We start from the raw sequence: 17,461 nt of genomic DNA, 5'->3' as shown, positions 1-17,461 counted from the left end.
CGTTTGATTGTTTTTCCATCAGGTACGGAAACATGGCGCGGAATATGGAATCGCAAGCGCATTGCTCTCTGCGTCGCAATGACTGAACGGCCATTTTCCAAAAAAGAGCGCACAGCGAATCCACGATGTTCTCCAGTCCAAATCATGATGTTAACTGAAAACGGTTGAGAACAACCTTCCTAATGAGACCCTGCCCAACAACCTACTCATGCCATCTGGTGAGCAACGGATTTTTCAAACTCGGGCAAACCTTTCGCCGCACCCTGTATATTGACGGCGAGCGGATTCTGTCGCAAGTCGAGGTGCTTTGTAGCCGCTACAATCTGCACAAATAAAGACGTGGCGTTTCCGACGAGACGTAGCTAGCTAGCACGCGTTAATAGTTATAATCAATTAAATTAGATCCGGCAATCACTGCTGTCAAATAGCAGAAGTATCATTACGCAGATTGACCTTCAAATTTTAAGCGAAATAAGAACCGCTTCGGAGATTAGTCTTGATGGTCTCGCGCCTTATCAGCATACACTTAACACTGCATGCAATCACTTAACACTGCATACCTACCAGCCGCAGCGTCTGCCACTGTGCGCGAAGGCCAAGCCCTTACGTCACTCTACCGTCTATAGAAAAGTTCATAACTCCTCTCATTTTTTTGCTGTATTAATATTTGAAATTGATTTAGTAACTCCGCGTCTTCTTAACTTACTGTGCTACCGATCATGTTCTGTATAATAAATGATTATATATTACGCGATTTTCATGTCTCATGTGCGATTTAGATAAGTTAAAATTTTCCGTTCCATGAGACAGATGTGCATGATCCATTTCTCACCAAATCTTAGGTACCTGAGAATGCTGTGAAATTCTAAGTCTGTTGGTTTTCCTATCGAAAATGCTGACCATCGCCACTACGAAGAAAAAAAAGAGATAAAAACTAGCTTGTAAGTAATAATTTCATCCTTGCGGCTGTATGTCTTTCCCGAATCTTCGTCAAAAGTAGTAAAAATCTTCGTCACCATTTTGACGAATAATAAAAGTCTACAAAAGTATGCTTTTTCTCTATCTTGCCGAAAGATATCCCGAGCTGGTTTTCGCTCTCGACGTTTCGGTTATCCTAACATTTGTGTTTAGGATCCCTCTTTTTTAAATCGAACTCCTCAGGCCTATATCTATCAGCGAGTGCCTTTCTTTTTATATAAATAGCCGGTCTCTCAAAGTACAAGATTCCTCAGCCGTCAACCTGAGTTTTTTCAGTCGGGCCGCTTATTTTCCTTTCCCAAGGCGACGTACTCTTTCCAACTCCATACATTGGATTAGCCGTCATCAAATTTAAGTATATCTTTGTAAGTCAGTAATAATAATCAAGTCAATACGTAAATACGGCGTGGCGTAAGGTTTCATACAAATACTTTAGATTGTAAAGAAAAATCAGTTGCCGCCTCGAACAAAAACAAGTTAAATTTCCACCGCAAAATTAATAAAGTGCCTTTTTGTTTACTTTTATTGATTATTGTTTTTTCTTAAAAGCTTAAACTCATCCCATTGATCCCACATAAAACCACGAATATAGTTTTCAGTAACCTTCCCTCTCGGCTTATTTGGCCAAATAACACGGTGAAGCTGCTCGCGCCGCGCGTGTCGAGACGTGACAATATCTTTCCGAAATTATTTTCATATTTCGTAGTACTGTACTGTTTACATATGCATATTGAATTATAACCTCCAAAACTTAAACTTTCTGCTTGGTACAACAGCTGTCATATATTTGTAGATTAAACTATTATGAACAAAAAATTTTTGTATTATTTTGCAGAAAACTAATAAATTTATGAGTTATTAATTAAAGACATTTCTATTTGTAAAATTTTAAATAATTAATAACACGGTTTTTTGCGTGTTGTCTGCAAAAAAGTACAGAAACTTTTTGTTCACCTTAATCCGTTTTACCTTCATACTAGGTTTGTCCATGTCGATTTGGAACACTTTTTACATGAACGTGTTGAATTAACAAGAACAATTTTGGCAAATGCCCCATTAGTCATATAGTGTGTGAATATTTTTAGCTTACATTAACTACAAGAAATGCATGTAGGCAGAATATACCAAAATAGATCATCAGACCAAGTAACAATTAATTGAATGTATCTTCTATGATTTGACTGGACCTGCAATAATAACTCCTCTTTAGTTAATGACATCATTTTACGTGCTGTTTAATCTTTGTATGAATCTTTGTAGGAATCTTTATATAATGAAAGTCGAATGTTCGAATTCCGTAACTTCGTTGCCACGATGATGGATAGTTAATATATAACATCATATTAACATTTTCACATAGGTAAGTTATGTTCGTTTAGTATTTTTAAATTACAATTACAATTTTTAATTACAATTTTTTAATATTTTGTGGTCCGCTCTACAATATAATTGAATCTTTAGAGACGTACTAGTCCATTGACCAAACGTATCACGCCAATTTTGATTTTATGGGCAGATTATCATAATGTTTATTATGTAAGTATCATAATGATGTACCGATGTAGGAACAATAACAATAAATTAGTGATAAATTAATATTATAAATATACATTTCAAAAATATTTTAACTCTAATAAACCCTTTTATATCAGTATTTATTGTAATGCACTGAATGATATCTAAATGTAGGCCATAGGTCAATTTTCTTGACTCTACCTTGACGTAGCGCGAGTCCTCCATACGGTGCGTGGACTGCAATTTATTAATAGTCTGATTATTTTTTCTTTTTCATGGTCTGTTTTTGTATAAATTTATGTTTAGTAATACCTCAACTATACATTTTTGTTTCACCGCATCAGTTGTATACTAACACTTTTACTGTAGGTTCCATTATGTTGTGTGTAGGTTCCATAATGTTGTATTTGTTGCTCACTTATTAAAAAATCCACTAAGCTTTTATCTTAGTCAATTTTGATTAGCAAGTAAGACAGATATATAGCCTGCTGACGTTTTTAATAACTACAACATTTTTATAATGGTAAATAAATGTATATGAAATATTTTCGCGAAATATATATTTACTAAGCAAATTTATAATAAATTCTACAGGTTTTGGATAAACTAATTGCTGAAACTGTATTTATTATGTTATACTCTGTCATAGAATGCTCATGAAATAATTATACTATATGATTAAGAATAAAGTTTTCAGTAACACGATAAATTTAATAATGCACCCTTATATCACATAACGTACGCTGCATAAAGTTGCCATCGTCATGGGAAATGTTTTTCCAGCCGTAATGTGGAGTGGTTTATTCGAGCGAAGCATAATTAACAACAAGTTTTTTGCTGCTATCGGTTCTGTAGTATACCATGCATATTCATAAGTAGCACGGTGTATTTTTTCTGACTGAGAAAATGCGATTTATGTATATAAACTATTAAGCTATATCAATAAATATACACCAATAATAAAAATGTTGATTTTTGAAATCATTTCATGTTAAGTAAAATTTTTTATAGAAAAATTATGAAGCAAACACATACTCATAAAATTAGGCGAGCAATGTTACATGCATTATTTTAATGCCATTTTTATACGATTCCACTTACTTGTATCACAAGAATTTCACCAATGGCACAATAAAGAAACATGTGCAACAAGAAATATATAACCGCTGCCACGTTCCAACCCAATTGTATAAACGAAAATTGCTCTCTTTGTTTGACAACCTAGTTTGACACAAATGTAAGTTAAATGTCTTCTAAAATTCTGTATCTTCTGAAATACATTGTGTTACGTTGAAAAGTATTAACAAATTTGACACAACAAAATTGTTAAATAGCGGCATTTATCCACAAGTTTCTTCTGTATGTATTTTTTCAAATAGATGTGTGTCGAATTATAGAAAACTACTTAGGCAAAAACTACGTTAAGAGGGTATCATCGTTTAGAAAGTAAAAAAATCGATTTTCTTGCATTTTATGAAAATATTATATCGAATAAGTCGCTGGACTACTACTGATGTAAAAATGAAATGCATCAGATAAGAGAAATTTTACTCTCACGTAAAAAGTTTAACTGCACTAGGAGCTTGCTACTTTTTATGCATACGCAATTGCTTTATATGCATATTTATATGCATATGCATATGCAATTTGAAAATCTGTCGACGCTATGGTGATGATAACCTGCTTTGCGACGGCTATTATATACCGGCCCGAACAGCAATTATTTTCAGAAACTCTAGTATATAGGAGATGTGATCAAAAAATAAGGTGACTTTTCATTTTTATAAAAAAATATTCATTTATTCATCCAAAATTATGTTATCCCCTTCAAAATAATCCCCCTCTGATACAATGCACTTGTGACAGCGCTTTTTCCAGTCGTCAAAACACTTCTGAAATGCACTTTTGAGTATTGCCTTGAGCTCCTCCAGCGATGCAGCTTTAATCTTCTCAATCGTCACAAATCTTCGTCCTTTCATGGGCATTTTCAATTTTGAGAAGAGGAAAAAGTCGCAGGCGGCCAAGTCTGGTGAATACGGTGGCTGAGACATGATGGTAGTATTGTTTTTGGCCAAAAAACTACTCACTAGTAACGACGTGTGCGCAGGTGCTTATCATGGTGCAAAATCCATGAATTTTCTTTCTACACTTCCGGCCGTTTTTTTCTTATTGATTCACGCAAAAGCCGCATAACCTCAAGGTAATACTCCTTGTTTACCGTACGATCTTGTGGTAGGAATTCTCGATGCACAATGCCATGGTAATCAAAGAAAACTGTGAGCAAAACCTTCACATTCGAACGAACTTGGCGTGCCTTTTTCGGTCTTGGCTCTCCTGGGCTCTTCCATTGGGATGATTGGGCTTTGGTTTCGACGTCATAACCATATACCCATGATTCGTCACCAGTTATAACCCTTTTGAGCAGATCAGGATCATCATTGACGTCGTTCAACATGTCTTGGGCGATGTTCATGCGATGCTGCTTCTGATCAAAATTAAGCAGTTTTGGAACGAATTTCGCTGACACACGTGTCATACCCAAAACATCCTTTAAAATTGATTGGCATGAGCCGAACGATATGTTAAGATCATCAGCTACTTCTCTAATCGTGATTCGACGATTTTACAACACAATTTCTTTCACTTCCTGAACATTTTCGTCAATTTTTGACGTGCTGGGGCGTTCAGAGCGAGGTTCATCGTTAACATTTTCTCGGCCCTCTTGGAATAACTTATACCATTTATAAACATTTTTTTGCTCAAAGTTGACTCACCGTACGCCACTATCAACATTTCAAGAGTTTTTGAACACTTAATACCATTTTTTACACAAAAATTAATACAAACTCTCTGCTCCATTATTTTCAACAGCAAAAAATCACCGAGCACGCAAACACGAGTCTAACCTTTATGCCTCTCACATAAAAACAACACATGCTATATAATCAAAACTGTGAACATATGATCGTGACGAGTGTACCAACACAACAACAAAAAAATTTTGAAATTAGAGTGTACAGAAAGCGCGAAATTCAAAAAGTCACCTTACTTTTTGATCACACATACATGATCATTGAAGTTGGTATGTACTGAGACGAAACAACCAAATAAAAAGGCAATACTTTCGTCCGTTGCGAAATAGCTAAGAGGGACTCTAATATAAGCTTTGAAGAAACTATTCTTAAGTTTCCATCAAAATTTCGGGAAATTACAAATATTACAGCCTATTATTTGAAACGGCGTATAAGTTAAAATTAGAAAGTTTATAGGATCCAAAGTCTCATCAAATAATGAATATAATAACAGTCTTACGAACTTTAGGCAGGTATGAATGGCTTTGGAATTTTTGGGGACTTTTCAATATAGAAACTAGTTTATAATTTGTTCTAAATAGTCGTTTTCGTGTATTTATATGATTTAGGAACCGAATCACTTATGTTTTTTGTTCAATGGTCTCTGCTTATGGGTCGCTTAATTGTTTAAAGAAAGATGCTCAGCAATATTTTGAATTATGTACATTATGTAACGTCATCGAACCGCAATATAATCAGTACGAGTTTCGATACTGTTAAACGGGAGCACCGCGCGAATCGTCGAAACAGTGACAGCAATGATGAATTGCCAGAGAAGAGGGAAAAAAGTTGTTTGAGTTAGATATTCTATGCGCTTGGAATCGCAGATTAGACTGAAATTTACGAAAGTACTAGAAATAAATGATTAAATCATAATCGAAACTTTAAACTCGTTTTTTATGAAACGACATTTTTCAACCTGGCTTCCATGGCTAGACAAATTAATAAGCCGATCAACTTCAGCATATATCTAATACATTCGAATTTTTCTATCATTGGAACTGGCGGAATTACAATATATAATTTTTTTCATTTTATTTATAACGAACTGTCGATTTTTATGGCGATTTTGTAAATACAATTTTTACGCGCCTTAAAATTATAACGCGCGGTATCTCGTTATCGGTATCGGTATCGGTCAATCGTTCTTCGCTACTACACTGGTGTCCTTCTTGCCTCCACTAAGCAGTAAGAGGAGGTGCTGTTGCGAAACTCCGAGTTCGCGATCTTGCCGATGGTCCCGGGATTGCTCGCTGGATTGCCAGGTGTTCGTTGTTGGTATGATATGAATGAGCGAGTGAGTGAGTAAGTGAACGAGTTTTGCTCAAATTCGTTTTATTCAGTGTAGGTGTTGATACTAAGAAAAGTCGGTGTCTAACACCGGAATAATATCCGAGCATTTAATATAATTATAATGTTCGGTTCGTAAACATGGGCCGTCCCGTTTCTTGCGGTATTATGCTCGGTCTTGCCGGAGTATCGTTGCGTCGGTTTCGGCGAATAACAAGTGCCGTATATTCGCGGAAAGAAGGTACACGGCTCGCGATTCGCTAGACGTGATTCGGCTGTGCGCGCGGTCGCGGAGAGCGGGCGCGGTGTTGTGACTGTGAGCTCCGGTGTCGGTTGGTTGTTATCATGTGATGCGGTTGCTCTTTAACGCGTTTCTTTAGTGCAACGGTTTTGGATGCAGCTTTCGGATGTATGCACGGTTAGCCGAGTTGTCCCGCACACAGACGCTCCGGGACGACTGCGGAATTTGCGCCACGGGCCGAGGGCACGCGGTATCGTACCATTCGGCGAGTGGAGGCGGCGCGGCGCAAACGGCGGACGCGGTACGGCGGGCACAATCGGCTTGACGTGTGTTACGCCGTGGCGCGCTTAAGTCGGTTCAGGTCGCTCGCAGTGAACTCGGTACGGTGATTTCGTAGCGCGCAATTACGGCGCGTGGGCGGGGTACATGCGACGTTGCATGTCCCGGTAGCTGCAGCAGATTTCACGGATTAGGTCACGCAGGTTGACTTTCAGAACACACACTTGCCCCGATTTTCGCGAGTCCGCTGCAGAGTCGAGGCGGCGAAACCGAGAGTACTCGGCAGAAACAGCGAACGCACTACTTTGACTCGTCCAGCTCTCCGATCCCATGGACGCCGGGTACGAGGGTCGGGAAAACGGAGACGGCCAATTCACCGTCTCGGAGAGGATGTAGATTCTGGTGCCCGCGACTTTGACGGGAGAGACGGCGAACTCACTATCTCGTTTTTGCCGGGAGGAAAGGAAATCGAGTGCAGCTGCGAACTCACAGCCGTGACGACGCACACACCGTCGTGGTTCTTCGACCTGAGTATCGGGATCCGGAGCAGTCAGTGATTTTTCGATCTGACTGACTCTGGCGGATTCGGCTTCTTTTCCACGGTGGAGCGGATTTATATATTGCTTCTGCCGTGTTTACCGCAGTGTCGTTGCCTAGCAACGGCACGATCCACTATTTATCACACGCGTAACGTCGTGTTATTATACACTGTTGTCAAACGTGTATTGTGTTTTAATTATTGTAGCGCAAAGCGCCGGTAACGGCTCAACGGTTGATCGGTCGGGCCGCGGGGGGATTTGCACTGTGACGTATTGTCATAAAATAATCAAATAAAAGTTTGTTTTTATAATCAACTTTCAATGATAGCTAAAAAAATTTGTAAATATGTAATGATATTCACTTTTTGTTTCAGATCACTGAATGTTCAAATTTTGGGGGACCGTAAGACAACGCGCTCGGATACATCGAGAGAGTACTTTTGTAATTATTATAATTTTCATTACTTTTGCTAGTAAAAATCACGAATTATATATAAAATACGTATTAAATGTACATAATATATAAACTCACACATAGTTTCCGGAACAATGTTTTTAATACCTTTTTTCCAAACCCTCGTAATGATAATATTTCTATAACCATGTCATTTTATGCACAAATATTTATAGCTTACATTAACTATGAGAAATCCTTGAAAGCAGAATACTATGCCAAAGAAAAATATGTACACAAGCAGCATTAAATCGAAAGTATCGTCAATGATTTGAATGGACCTGTAATAGTAATGGTCCCTTAGAAAGTAATATAACTTTCAATTTTATAAAAAAGAATAAAGAAAATATTGGCGAGTATACAGTAGTTATAGCACAAACCAAGAAATTATACAAAAACTAAATTAAGTTAATTTAATCATATTTGATCATTAATAATGTTATTCTTTTATATATTTAAGTACTGCGATAACTTCTGTTTAGGAATAGTTTTATGTTATTTAGTTTACCTTAGCGATCTGTCATATATACCTAATTAAGCGAATATGATCTTGAACGTTGTATTTCAAAACTGCATTGAAGTCCGGGAATTTGTCCATATGTGACAAACGCGAATGCAGATTCTCTAGTTGACCGCATACATGTATAACCAGTAATCCGAGAAAGTTGTCGACCGCGGAATATGAGAGACAGGTTGCAAACATCACGATTCCTTGTGCCAGAAACGTTAACTCAAACTGCGGACTTTTGGAAACATCATGCAAGTAGTACGATTGCAACGGCAGTGGTTTTCCAGGGTCGGTTAAATTTGTCACTTGTCTGACCGTCAATCCGAACCATGGAAGGACGACGCTAATCATCAGTGACGATAGTATCAAAAACATTCCGCACATGGCAACTTTGCGAGTAATCGTGGCATACATCAGCATAACATCTTGCTCCTCTTTCATTTTCATCTTTATCCAATCGTTTTTGATCATATCAATTAGAGATGCTAAAGCTATAAGAACGAATGACGCGTTAGTATTTTAATACGCCAATATAATTTCGAATGTTTTATCAGATTGGTCAGAATGTCTTTCGTATTTTGCGTCGCCCCTATTTGGCGCGTCTGCATTTAAAGTAAACCATAAAAGAGAATAAATAGGGCGATTGTTTTTAATTGATCAAATTTCGCTGCACAAACTATTGCAGACGGATAGCGCCTGTGAATTTACAAAAAATTGCAAAATGGAGCTTTCAAAGTAGCAAATTAGGCAAATTTTGTTATACGAGTTGAAAAGAAACACCTGTCTCAGACCCATTTGTGAAGCTTCAAAACAAAATGTGATTACTATCAGGTCATGCTAATTTTAATTTGAAACATTTCGAAATGGTAATTGTAACCCGGAGGACGAGTCCAGCTCTGAAAAGCTTTCAGTCATCGCTAATAAGCACTTACGAAGCAGAATCGAAGAAACCCTGGATAATGCAACTCGCAAGCTCGAGACTGAATTCGGAGTAGTTCACGGAATTATCGTCAACAGCCTCCACCAATTTGGCTTTGGGTCAAAATTGGACAAGTGGGTGCCACATACGAGGTCTGTTCAAAAAGTATTGCGAATTTTGAATTTCCGCGGGTTACGTATATTCGATTTTCGATTTTTTTGTGGCGTTATGTTGGTACTCATGCCCCTCACTTATGCCGACAAGTTCGGCCATTTTGAATATTCAGTTTAACTTTGACAGCTGTTTTGCTTGGACGTGTTTTGGCTCGTCTTTGATTTTTGCCTATTCCAAAAAATGGATCAAAGAATCTAACAAAATTAAGTGCGCGGACGCATTCCGAATGTTGACTATGGCATATGGTGAAGCTACCTTGGACCGAAGCAACGTTTATCGGTGGTACAAAATGTTCTCAGAGGGCCGAGAAGATGTGAACGACGAAGAGCGTGCCGGACGCCCGAGCACGTCAACAACAGACGAAAACATTGATGAAGTGAAGAAAATAGTATTGGCCAATCGTCGAATCACCGTTAGAGAAGTNACACGTCGTTGCTTGTGCGCGAATTTTTGGCCAAAAACAACACACTAATGATGCCGCAGCCACCGTATTCCCCAGACCTGGCCCCCTGTGACATTTTTTTGTTCCCGAAACTGAAAAGGCACATGAAAGGACGACGCTACGCTACGATTGAGGAGATAAAGACGGCACCGAAGGAGGAGCTGAACAAGATCACAAAAAATGATTTTTTGAAGTGCTTCGAGGATTGGAAAACACGTTGGCACAATTGTATAATATCTGATGGGGATTACTTTGAAGGAGACAAAATAGATATTCATGAATAAATAAATAATTTTTGAAAGAACACAAAATTCGCGATACTTTTTGAACAGACCTCGTACTACAATCAAATCCACAAAAGAAATTAAGCCTTAAAAACTTAAAAAAACTAAAAGTTATATAGATGGAAAATACTCCACTATGCAATTTATACCTTCTTGTTTGTACCATATGATGCAGATTTTGAATATCGTCATCAATATAGATAGACTGCATTGCAAGTTATTTATCATTAAAATCATGTCGCCCCATATTCTTATCAGTGATGCTAAAACTGGTATCGCCAATACGCAGAGCAATGCGATAAATGTATATAGCAGTCGAAGTTTCGAACCTACGATCTTACGGGGGTCTTGGTTGTCTGGCGGCCACAAACCGATAATTTTCATCATCATCCGATTTAAACTAATGGCCCATTCTAAATCTGTCCTTAAAAATTTTTATTCGTGTTATATCTTGAAAGCTATAAGAAACTATATTCGTACAGTGTTTACGTGGAAAAATTAAAACACATCTACGGGAGAACGAAAAAAGGAGATAATATTCGAACGCATTTGAGTTTTTTAATTTTATCGAAGTTAGTACAAAAAAATAAAAAAATAATGATATTGTACAAAATATCTCAAGCACTTTTCAGTTTCCATGGTATGCAAATAGGGTGAAACTAAAGAAAAAATCATGTACCATTTCGCAAAATTTGCAATAATTAGTGAAAATTTAATTATTTTGTTTGAGTTAATGAATGTATGGGAGAAGGTAGGCCGGACACTGTATAAAGAAAAATGCTTTATTTTTGGAGACCTCCTGGCAACAATGAACATCAACTGATTTTTAAAGTCAGAATGAGGTAGCAAGTAGCGAACGGCATGTGATAGAGTTGTGCGTCGAGAAGAAGAAAACCGCACATTATCAGTTGATACCTATTCTTGTTAGAAGATTGTCAGAAATATGCCATTTCTTTTTACAGAAATTCCGGCTTATCGTTTTCTATTCGCTCATTAGCTCAGACAAAATAATTAATTTCTCTATTCCACTTTTGCAAATTTTGCAAAATCATACATGACTTTTCTATTCAGTTTCACCTATTCTACCATTCATCACGAAAACCAAGAACGGTTTGGGACACTTTGTATAATTACATTTATAAAGTATCATCGAAAATAATAAAAAACTATTTAAATATTGCACAAAACAAACAATTATTGTTTTCTTTCAAGCTCAATATTTCCAAACAATTTATTTTGATTAACTTCTTATTATCGTAATAGCACATTTGCAAATCAGTTGGTAGAAAATAGATAAAACATTAATCTTTATACAATAGTTTTAAATATGGAAATAACTGATCGGAATAAATAACAGTGAACTATAGTAACGGCAAGGAATACCATTATAACTGCTCGAACAATCCATACTATGGTTCAAAAGTGTACTGTTTTACTATCGACGGAAAATCGTCCCCACATTTGTGATTGATTTCTAATTGTTATCATGCATGCTCTCGAAAGAATTTTCAAAAGTTCCATATCGCCGAAGTAAATGCTAATATAACTAGAATAAACATGACGCACAATGCCGAGATGTAATATCTTTTTATCGACGTGCTCTATTGGACAAAGGTATGAGTAAATAAATTATCATTGTGAGAGGAACAACATGAGAAATATCCACTGTGATAAAAAGTTCCACCACTGTTTCTTTGCTATTTCGTATTATTTTGTTTTTTGCCGCTACACATTTGTATATGATGGATTGCGATCATGTAGATAAATAATTTTTTACTTGATTATACAAAACGTGCGAAAGACATTTGAAAACTTTAGGAGAAACACGGAACGTCCACATCTTGTAGATATTTTTTGCAGTTCTTCAAAATTTGTCAACTGGAAAAAAAATTACCATCGAAGGTTTAGAGCACTTGGATAGTGCATTATTAATGAATCTCTAACCGTTGGGATATTTTCAGTAGACAGTTGAAAGGAAGCAACCTGATGGGAAAGGCTACGTTGACAGCAATTATATCGATTTTGCTATCACGCTTCTACAATTTAGAATATATGTGGAATATGAACTTTTCTGTATAAAATGGAGACAATAAATGGAGTTTGAACTTTTGTTTGATACGCACAAGGTATGAATCTAATAGTTCATTAACGTCATGTTATATATTTAAAAGGTCATATTATTAACATCAGCACTTAGGCATATAAACTACTCTTAAATCATTTATACATTTTTTAACACATTGTGGTTCGCTTTACAATGTCGTGTTTTTGTTTATGTTACTGTTCACTGACCAATTAATGGCGCGCGAATTGTGAGGCTATAGTCCGCCAGTAACATAATCTTACTGCGATGTAAAAACATTAAGTTTATGAACATTAATTAAGCAAAATATTTTAACTTTAATAAACGCTGTTATATCGACACTTATTTAGAATCGATAAAATGTCGTTAAATATGACTCATAAGCCCAATTTTCTTGACTCAGATAACGCAATAACTTCATATAGAAAGCGAAACTCAAATGTTAATGGCTCGATTATTTTCTCTTCTTTATCTATGTATTTCTTCTAATTTTATTTAAATATTTGGCGTACAAATGAAAAATAAAAAATTTTCAGCTTAATCAAGATTTACTTTAAAAGAAGTAAAACAAATTCTTCAAAGTAATCGACGTTGCTTTCTATAACTCTAAGCCATCTTTCAGGCAGCTCATGAGTTCCATCTTGGAAGAATGCTGTGTTTTTGAACTCAATAAAGTCTTCAAGCCATTTTCGTCCACTCGCCCACTCATTGGAAGTGAGTATCGGGCAAGGCATGTTACATCGGACGGAACAAGTGATAATCGGATGAAGAAGTGTCTGGTGAATACGCCGGGTGCTGCATGATGTCCCAGCCAAGATACATTATGTTATCTTTTGTCTTGAAAGCAATGTGTGGCCTGGCGTTGTCATGCGATAATTTCATAGGACGTTCTCCTTTGCCAGTATACGGGCATTTTTGTTCCAATTCTTGACACAAGCGGATTAATTAACGTTGGTAGCAGTCCGTAGTAACTGTTTTATCCGGTTCCAATAGTTTACACATGACTTTCTGCGTTACGGATTGTCATAGAGTATCCATTTCTTATCGCCCGTAACGATTTTACACAAGAAAGACTTTCCACGCTGCTTATTGAGAAGAGAAAATCACGCTGCCACTTGTTGATTTTTGTTGGTTTCTGTAAGTTTATGCAAAACTTATTTTCCTCCCTTATGGATCTTATCCATCTCATGTAGGCGTTTGGAAACGGTTTGCTGCACGATGCCCATCTGCTCTGCAAGCTTCTTTAGCGTTTGTGTCGAATTCTCAACGAGCAGTTGTTCCAAATCATCGTTGTCGCATTTTTGAGGCTCTCCGAAACGTTGTCGTTGGTCAGAGTGAAATCACCGTTTTTAAACGGCTTAAATCAAAATACGCACACCTTGTACGATACAACATCTTTGCCGAGAAAAGAACAAATCGATTCGCATGCCTTACAGCAGTTTCTCTTCGTTGGAATTCATAAGGAATACAGTGTCGGATATGCATTTTATCCGTTGCCATGTTTGACTGTAATAAACTGAATACTTTTAAAGGTTAGAGTGGGCTTATCTCCATACTAAATGGCATTTTTAATAACTATATATCAATACTACGCAACCGCAAAAGAGCGGTATAATCAATTAATTTTTAAATTAATTTCTTATCTTCTTAAACACATTTGGATAATTCATTTTTTTTGAACGCTCAAAAAGTTATAGGAGTAAGCGCCGATTCAATTTACCGAAACGGTGCAAAGTTGACGTGTTAGAAGATTACGTGCTACACGCCACATAGGGGACCCGTCCGGTTGCTCTCGTCGATAACGCGAAAGCGAGAGCGCGCTTTGCACATTGACAGACGAAGAGCTTATCTTTTGGCCTTTCGTTTCCAGTCGCGATAGGATCCTCTGCATTGCCTACAAAGCGCGTGACAAACGATTCGCCGACGCACGACGGCCGTGAAAGGTCCTTCGTAAAGCGGTTAGCCGCCGAGTTCCCTTGTCCCTCCGGGCGGAGTGGAGCTGCTCTCTTGGTGACCTGTCAGTTACCCTGAAGGCCTTTCCGGACATTTTAGCGCATACACGGTGCCGCGGGGAGGTTCAATCTGCCCCGTGTACTAAATTCTCCGTTGGAATTAGGGAGTGCGTAGTAGATGCACATGTGGACGATTCTTAGCGTCCACGTCCCATATGAACAGTGCTTGTCGTCGAGAACGCTTTGGAGACGACTCGTCGCTCCGCATTTAAGTCCCTCTGTGGACTTAGTCTACATGCGTCTTGGCGCTAGATGAGAACTGCTCGTCTGTACGCGAGCTCGGTCTCACAAACTCGCGGACGCGGGAAGACGACGTCTGGCGTTCCCGAAGGCGATGTCCACAATGGACGATCGCGCTCGTCGAACTATGCTCGATCCTCAATTTGGCTGTGGAGCCAATTAGTTGTTCTGCGGAGGTGCTCGGCGAAAGTATCTTTCGGTCTTCTGCCTGTGGCGCAAACGGCCACGATTGCAGAACGAAGTTCTGGCACCATAAGAAATCGTGGCACTTAAGGCTAAACCACCTTCAACGACAACGACCTTACAATGCCTAACACAGAATCGAATTGTACGCGAGACTTACGATCACCGCTTCGTTAATCTGAGAGCGATGGAAGACGAAAAGGGTCTGTGTTCTCTATTACGTAGCGGTCTCTTTTAGCCGCCTGCGAGCAAACTCGTCCGCGCGCAGACCACCCTGGCGGCGCGCCGCCTCGCAACGTGCGCTGTTAGCTACGGCGGCAAAAGTCTGGCGTGCTCGAGACAATTTTGTCTGGAGCGCTGCAACTCGGCGTTCCTGATTCTGGAAGTGGCGAGGCTCGCTCGATCCTGTCGTCCTGGAACAGGATGTACGCAACATACATCGCTTACTCGCGCACTCGTAAGGCTTAACGTACTGGTAGGTCTGCAGATCAGGTCAAGGTCCGGAGAGGCCCATTTACTCCGATCACAGAACGTACGTTAGGTGATCGTTTATTTAGGTCAAAGACCTTAATCTCTCTACCTGGGTTAGGACCATATGAGAGTGTTGAAAGGAGAACTCGGATTTAAGTAATTGAAAGGAAATGAATAAATAATTTTAACAACTTGGTTAAATTTAGGGCCTTTTTAATAAAACAGTTTATTAATTATACTAATAACATAATTTGGTTCTCACATGGAATAATAATAGTGGTAAACTGATGAGAAAAGTCATTGTAAAAGATACAATATTTAAAAGATGAAAGGGTTAGCTAAAGTTAAACAATGGGATATATGGGTTAACATTAAACAAACTTTTAAAAATCAGCATTATTGGAATAATGCAAATACAAGATGAAGATTAAAATAAGATTACGTAAATAAATAATCCGTGTAACTTAATATAATACAATCGGATTTAATGTAACAAGAATATTTAACGTATTGGTATGGCGAAAAAAACATCATAATATAATACAAGGAAGATAATAATTACGCAGTGTATGTGTGTGTTTTGAAGTGTAAAATGGGATTGGAGATTGGATTGAAATTATTAAAAGTCATGTTTAAATATGAAATAGAGATATACGATTTAGGTGAATCAACTGTGGTGAATAGTACGTAGAAAGTGGGTTCGTTGATCGTACCGGATTTTTGGGATCCCGGAATACCGTGAGAAATAGTTCACTTAAGACATCCCGACTTGCACAACGAGATGTTCGGCAGCAGAAGGCGAAGTGAAAATGACTCACTGACTGACACTGACTGACACTGGCTGACTTACACTGACTGCCTACGGTTAAATCGAGCGATTCTGATACTCAAACTAATTACCGGAATATCGAGACGAATATTTTAAGAAATTCCGAGTTACGCACAGCAATTTTCATAATACGGGTGGCACTGAAGAGATCCCGATCTGAACAACAAAGGCGAAGTCGTGGAGGAAGCCGTAATGGCATGAATGCAAAAGATGTTGAAAACGATAATACGCGACAATAGTCAAACGGGCAAAGAGTGCTTGCGGCAAGAGAGTGAGGCTTTTATAGGGAAGATTTTTGGCAGTGGCGGATGACGATCGCCAATGAATTTGCGTGGAAAACAAATATAGAGAGTTGAAAAAAGGATACGCTGGAAAATTCCTCATATAATCTGGATGTCATAAACGATCCTAAGGACCTAATCCTATCAAAAGGCCTGAGTTTGACGACTATGTGTGAAGGCGGATAAGATCGCAGACGCGTAGGGAAACTCATAACGCATTTGTAATCGTATCTTTTTTACAATAGCGCTTGCCCAAATCTGTCTGTTTCCTGATTATAAAAAAAAGGATTCGTTGTTCACGAGATGTCTAGGATGTAACAAAACTACATGTCTTACGTAAAGGCAGCAAAGATGAAAGACGCATTGGGAAACATATGGCGCGTTTAACGGCGAACCATCGTAATCTTATCCTTTTTACAATATCTCTTGCCCGAAGTCCGTCTGCTTCCCAATTACATAAAAGAAAAGGAATTCGTAGTTCCCGAGGTACCCAGAATGTAACAATGCACTACGTCTACATCTTTTATATATACAGGGTGTCCCAGACCACCCGTCTCACCCGATGTTTTCGTGAACGCGACATTTTAAAGAAAAATGTTTCAGACAAAAGTTTTGTGACTTTGAGGGGCACATAAGATGGTGTCATTGGTTTGACCTTGGATAGTCGTTTGAAGATCACGTGAAGGTCACCTTTAATTTCTTAAATGGAAACCCCCATTTTTCAATGCATATTCTTGTAGCTTACCTCGAGAGCTTTCCAAAACGCTATAATGAAACGTTTTTTTAATCAGTACTTTTCGAGTTATGAGGATTGAAAGTTACGGTACCGCCGGCATTAGCATTACCCAGTCGTGATGTATGACATGTCTGATACTGTCACGTAAGGT

The 17,461-nt window shown here is 38.1% G+C and overlaps 1 protein-coding gene across 1 annotated transcript in view; it reads right to left on the bottom strand.

The window, feature by feature from the left end:
- Nucleotides 1–2,943: 2,943 nt before the first annotated feature.
- The window catches only part of LOC106747216, a 28,923-nt gene continuing 14,405 nt past the window's right edge, over nt 2,944–17,461 (bottom strand). The window contains exons 3-9 of the mRNA XM_014624559.1: nt 10,625–10,899; nt 8,679–9,147; nt 4,712–5,096; nt 4,410–4,535; nt 3,595–3,714; nt 3,236–3,391; nt 2,944–2,997 (exon numbers count right to left, since the gene is read on the bottom strand). Of these exons, the coding sequence (XP_014480045.1) occupies nt 2,944–2,997; nt 3,236–3,391; nt 3,595–3,714; nt 4,410–4,535; nt 4,712–5,096; nt 8,679–9,147; nt 10,625–10,899 (1,585 nt within the window). The remainder of the gene's footprint in view (nt 2,998–3,235; nt 3,392–3,594; nt 3,715–4,409; nt 4,536–4,711; nt 5,097–8,678; nt 9,148–10,624; nt 10,900–17,461) is intronic.

This window comes from Dinoponera quadriceps, unplaced genomic scaffold (genome assembly GCF_001313825.1).
Source record: "Dinoponera quadriceps isolate SergipeBrazil2010 unplaced genomic scaffold, ASM131382v1 scaffold1814, whole genome shotgun sequence".
NCBI classification, from domain to species: Eukaryota; Metazoa; Arthropoda; class Insecta; order Hymenoptera; family Formicidae; genus Dinoponera; species Dinoponera quadriceps.
Note: the sequence above shows the minus strand (reverse complement) of the source record. Positions and strands in the feature narration are given on the sequence as shown.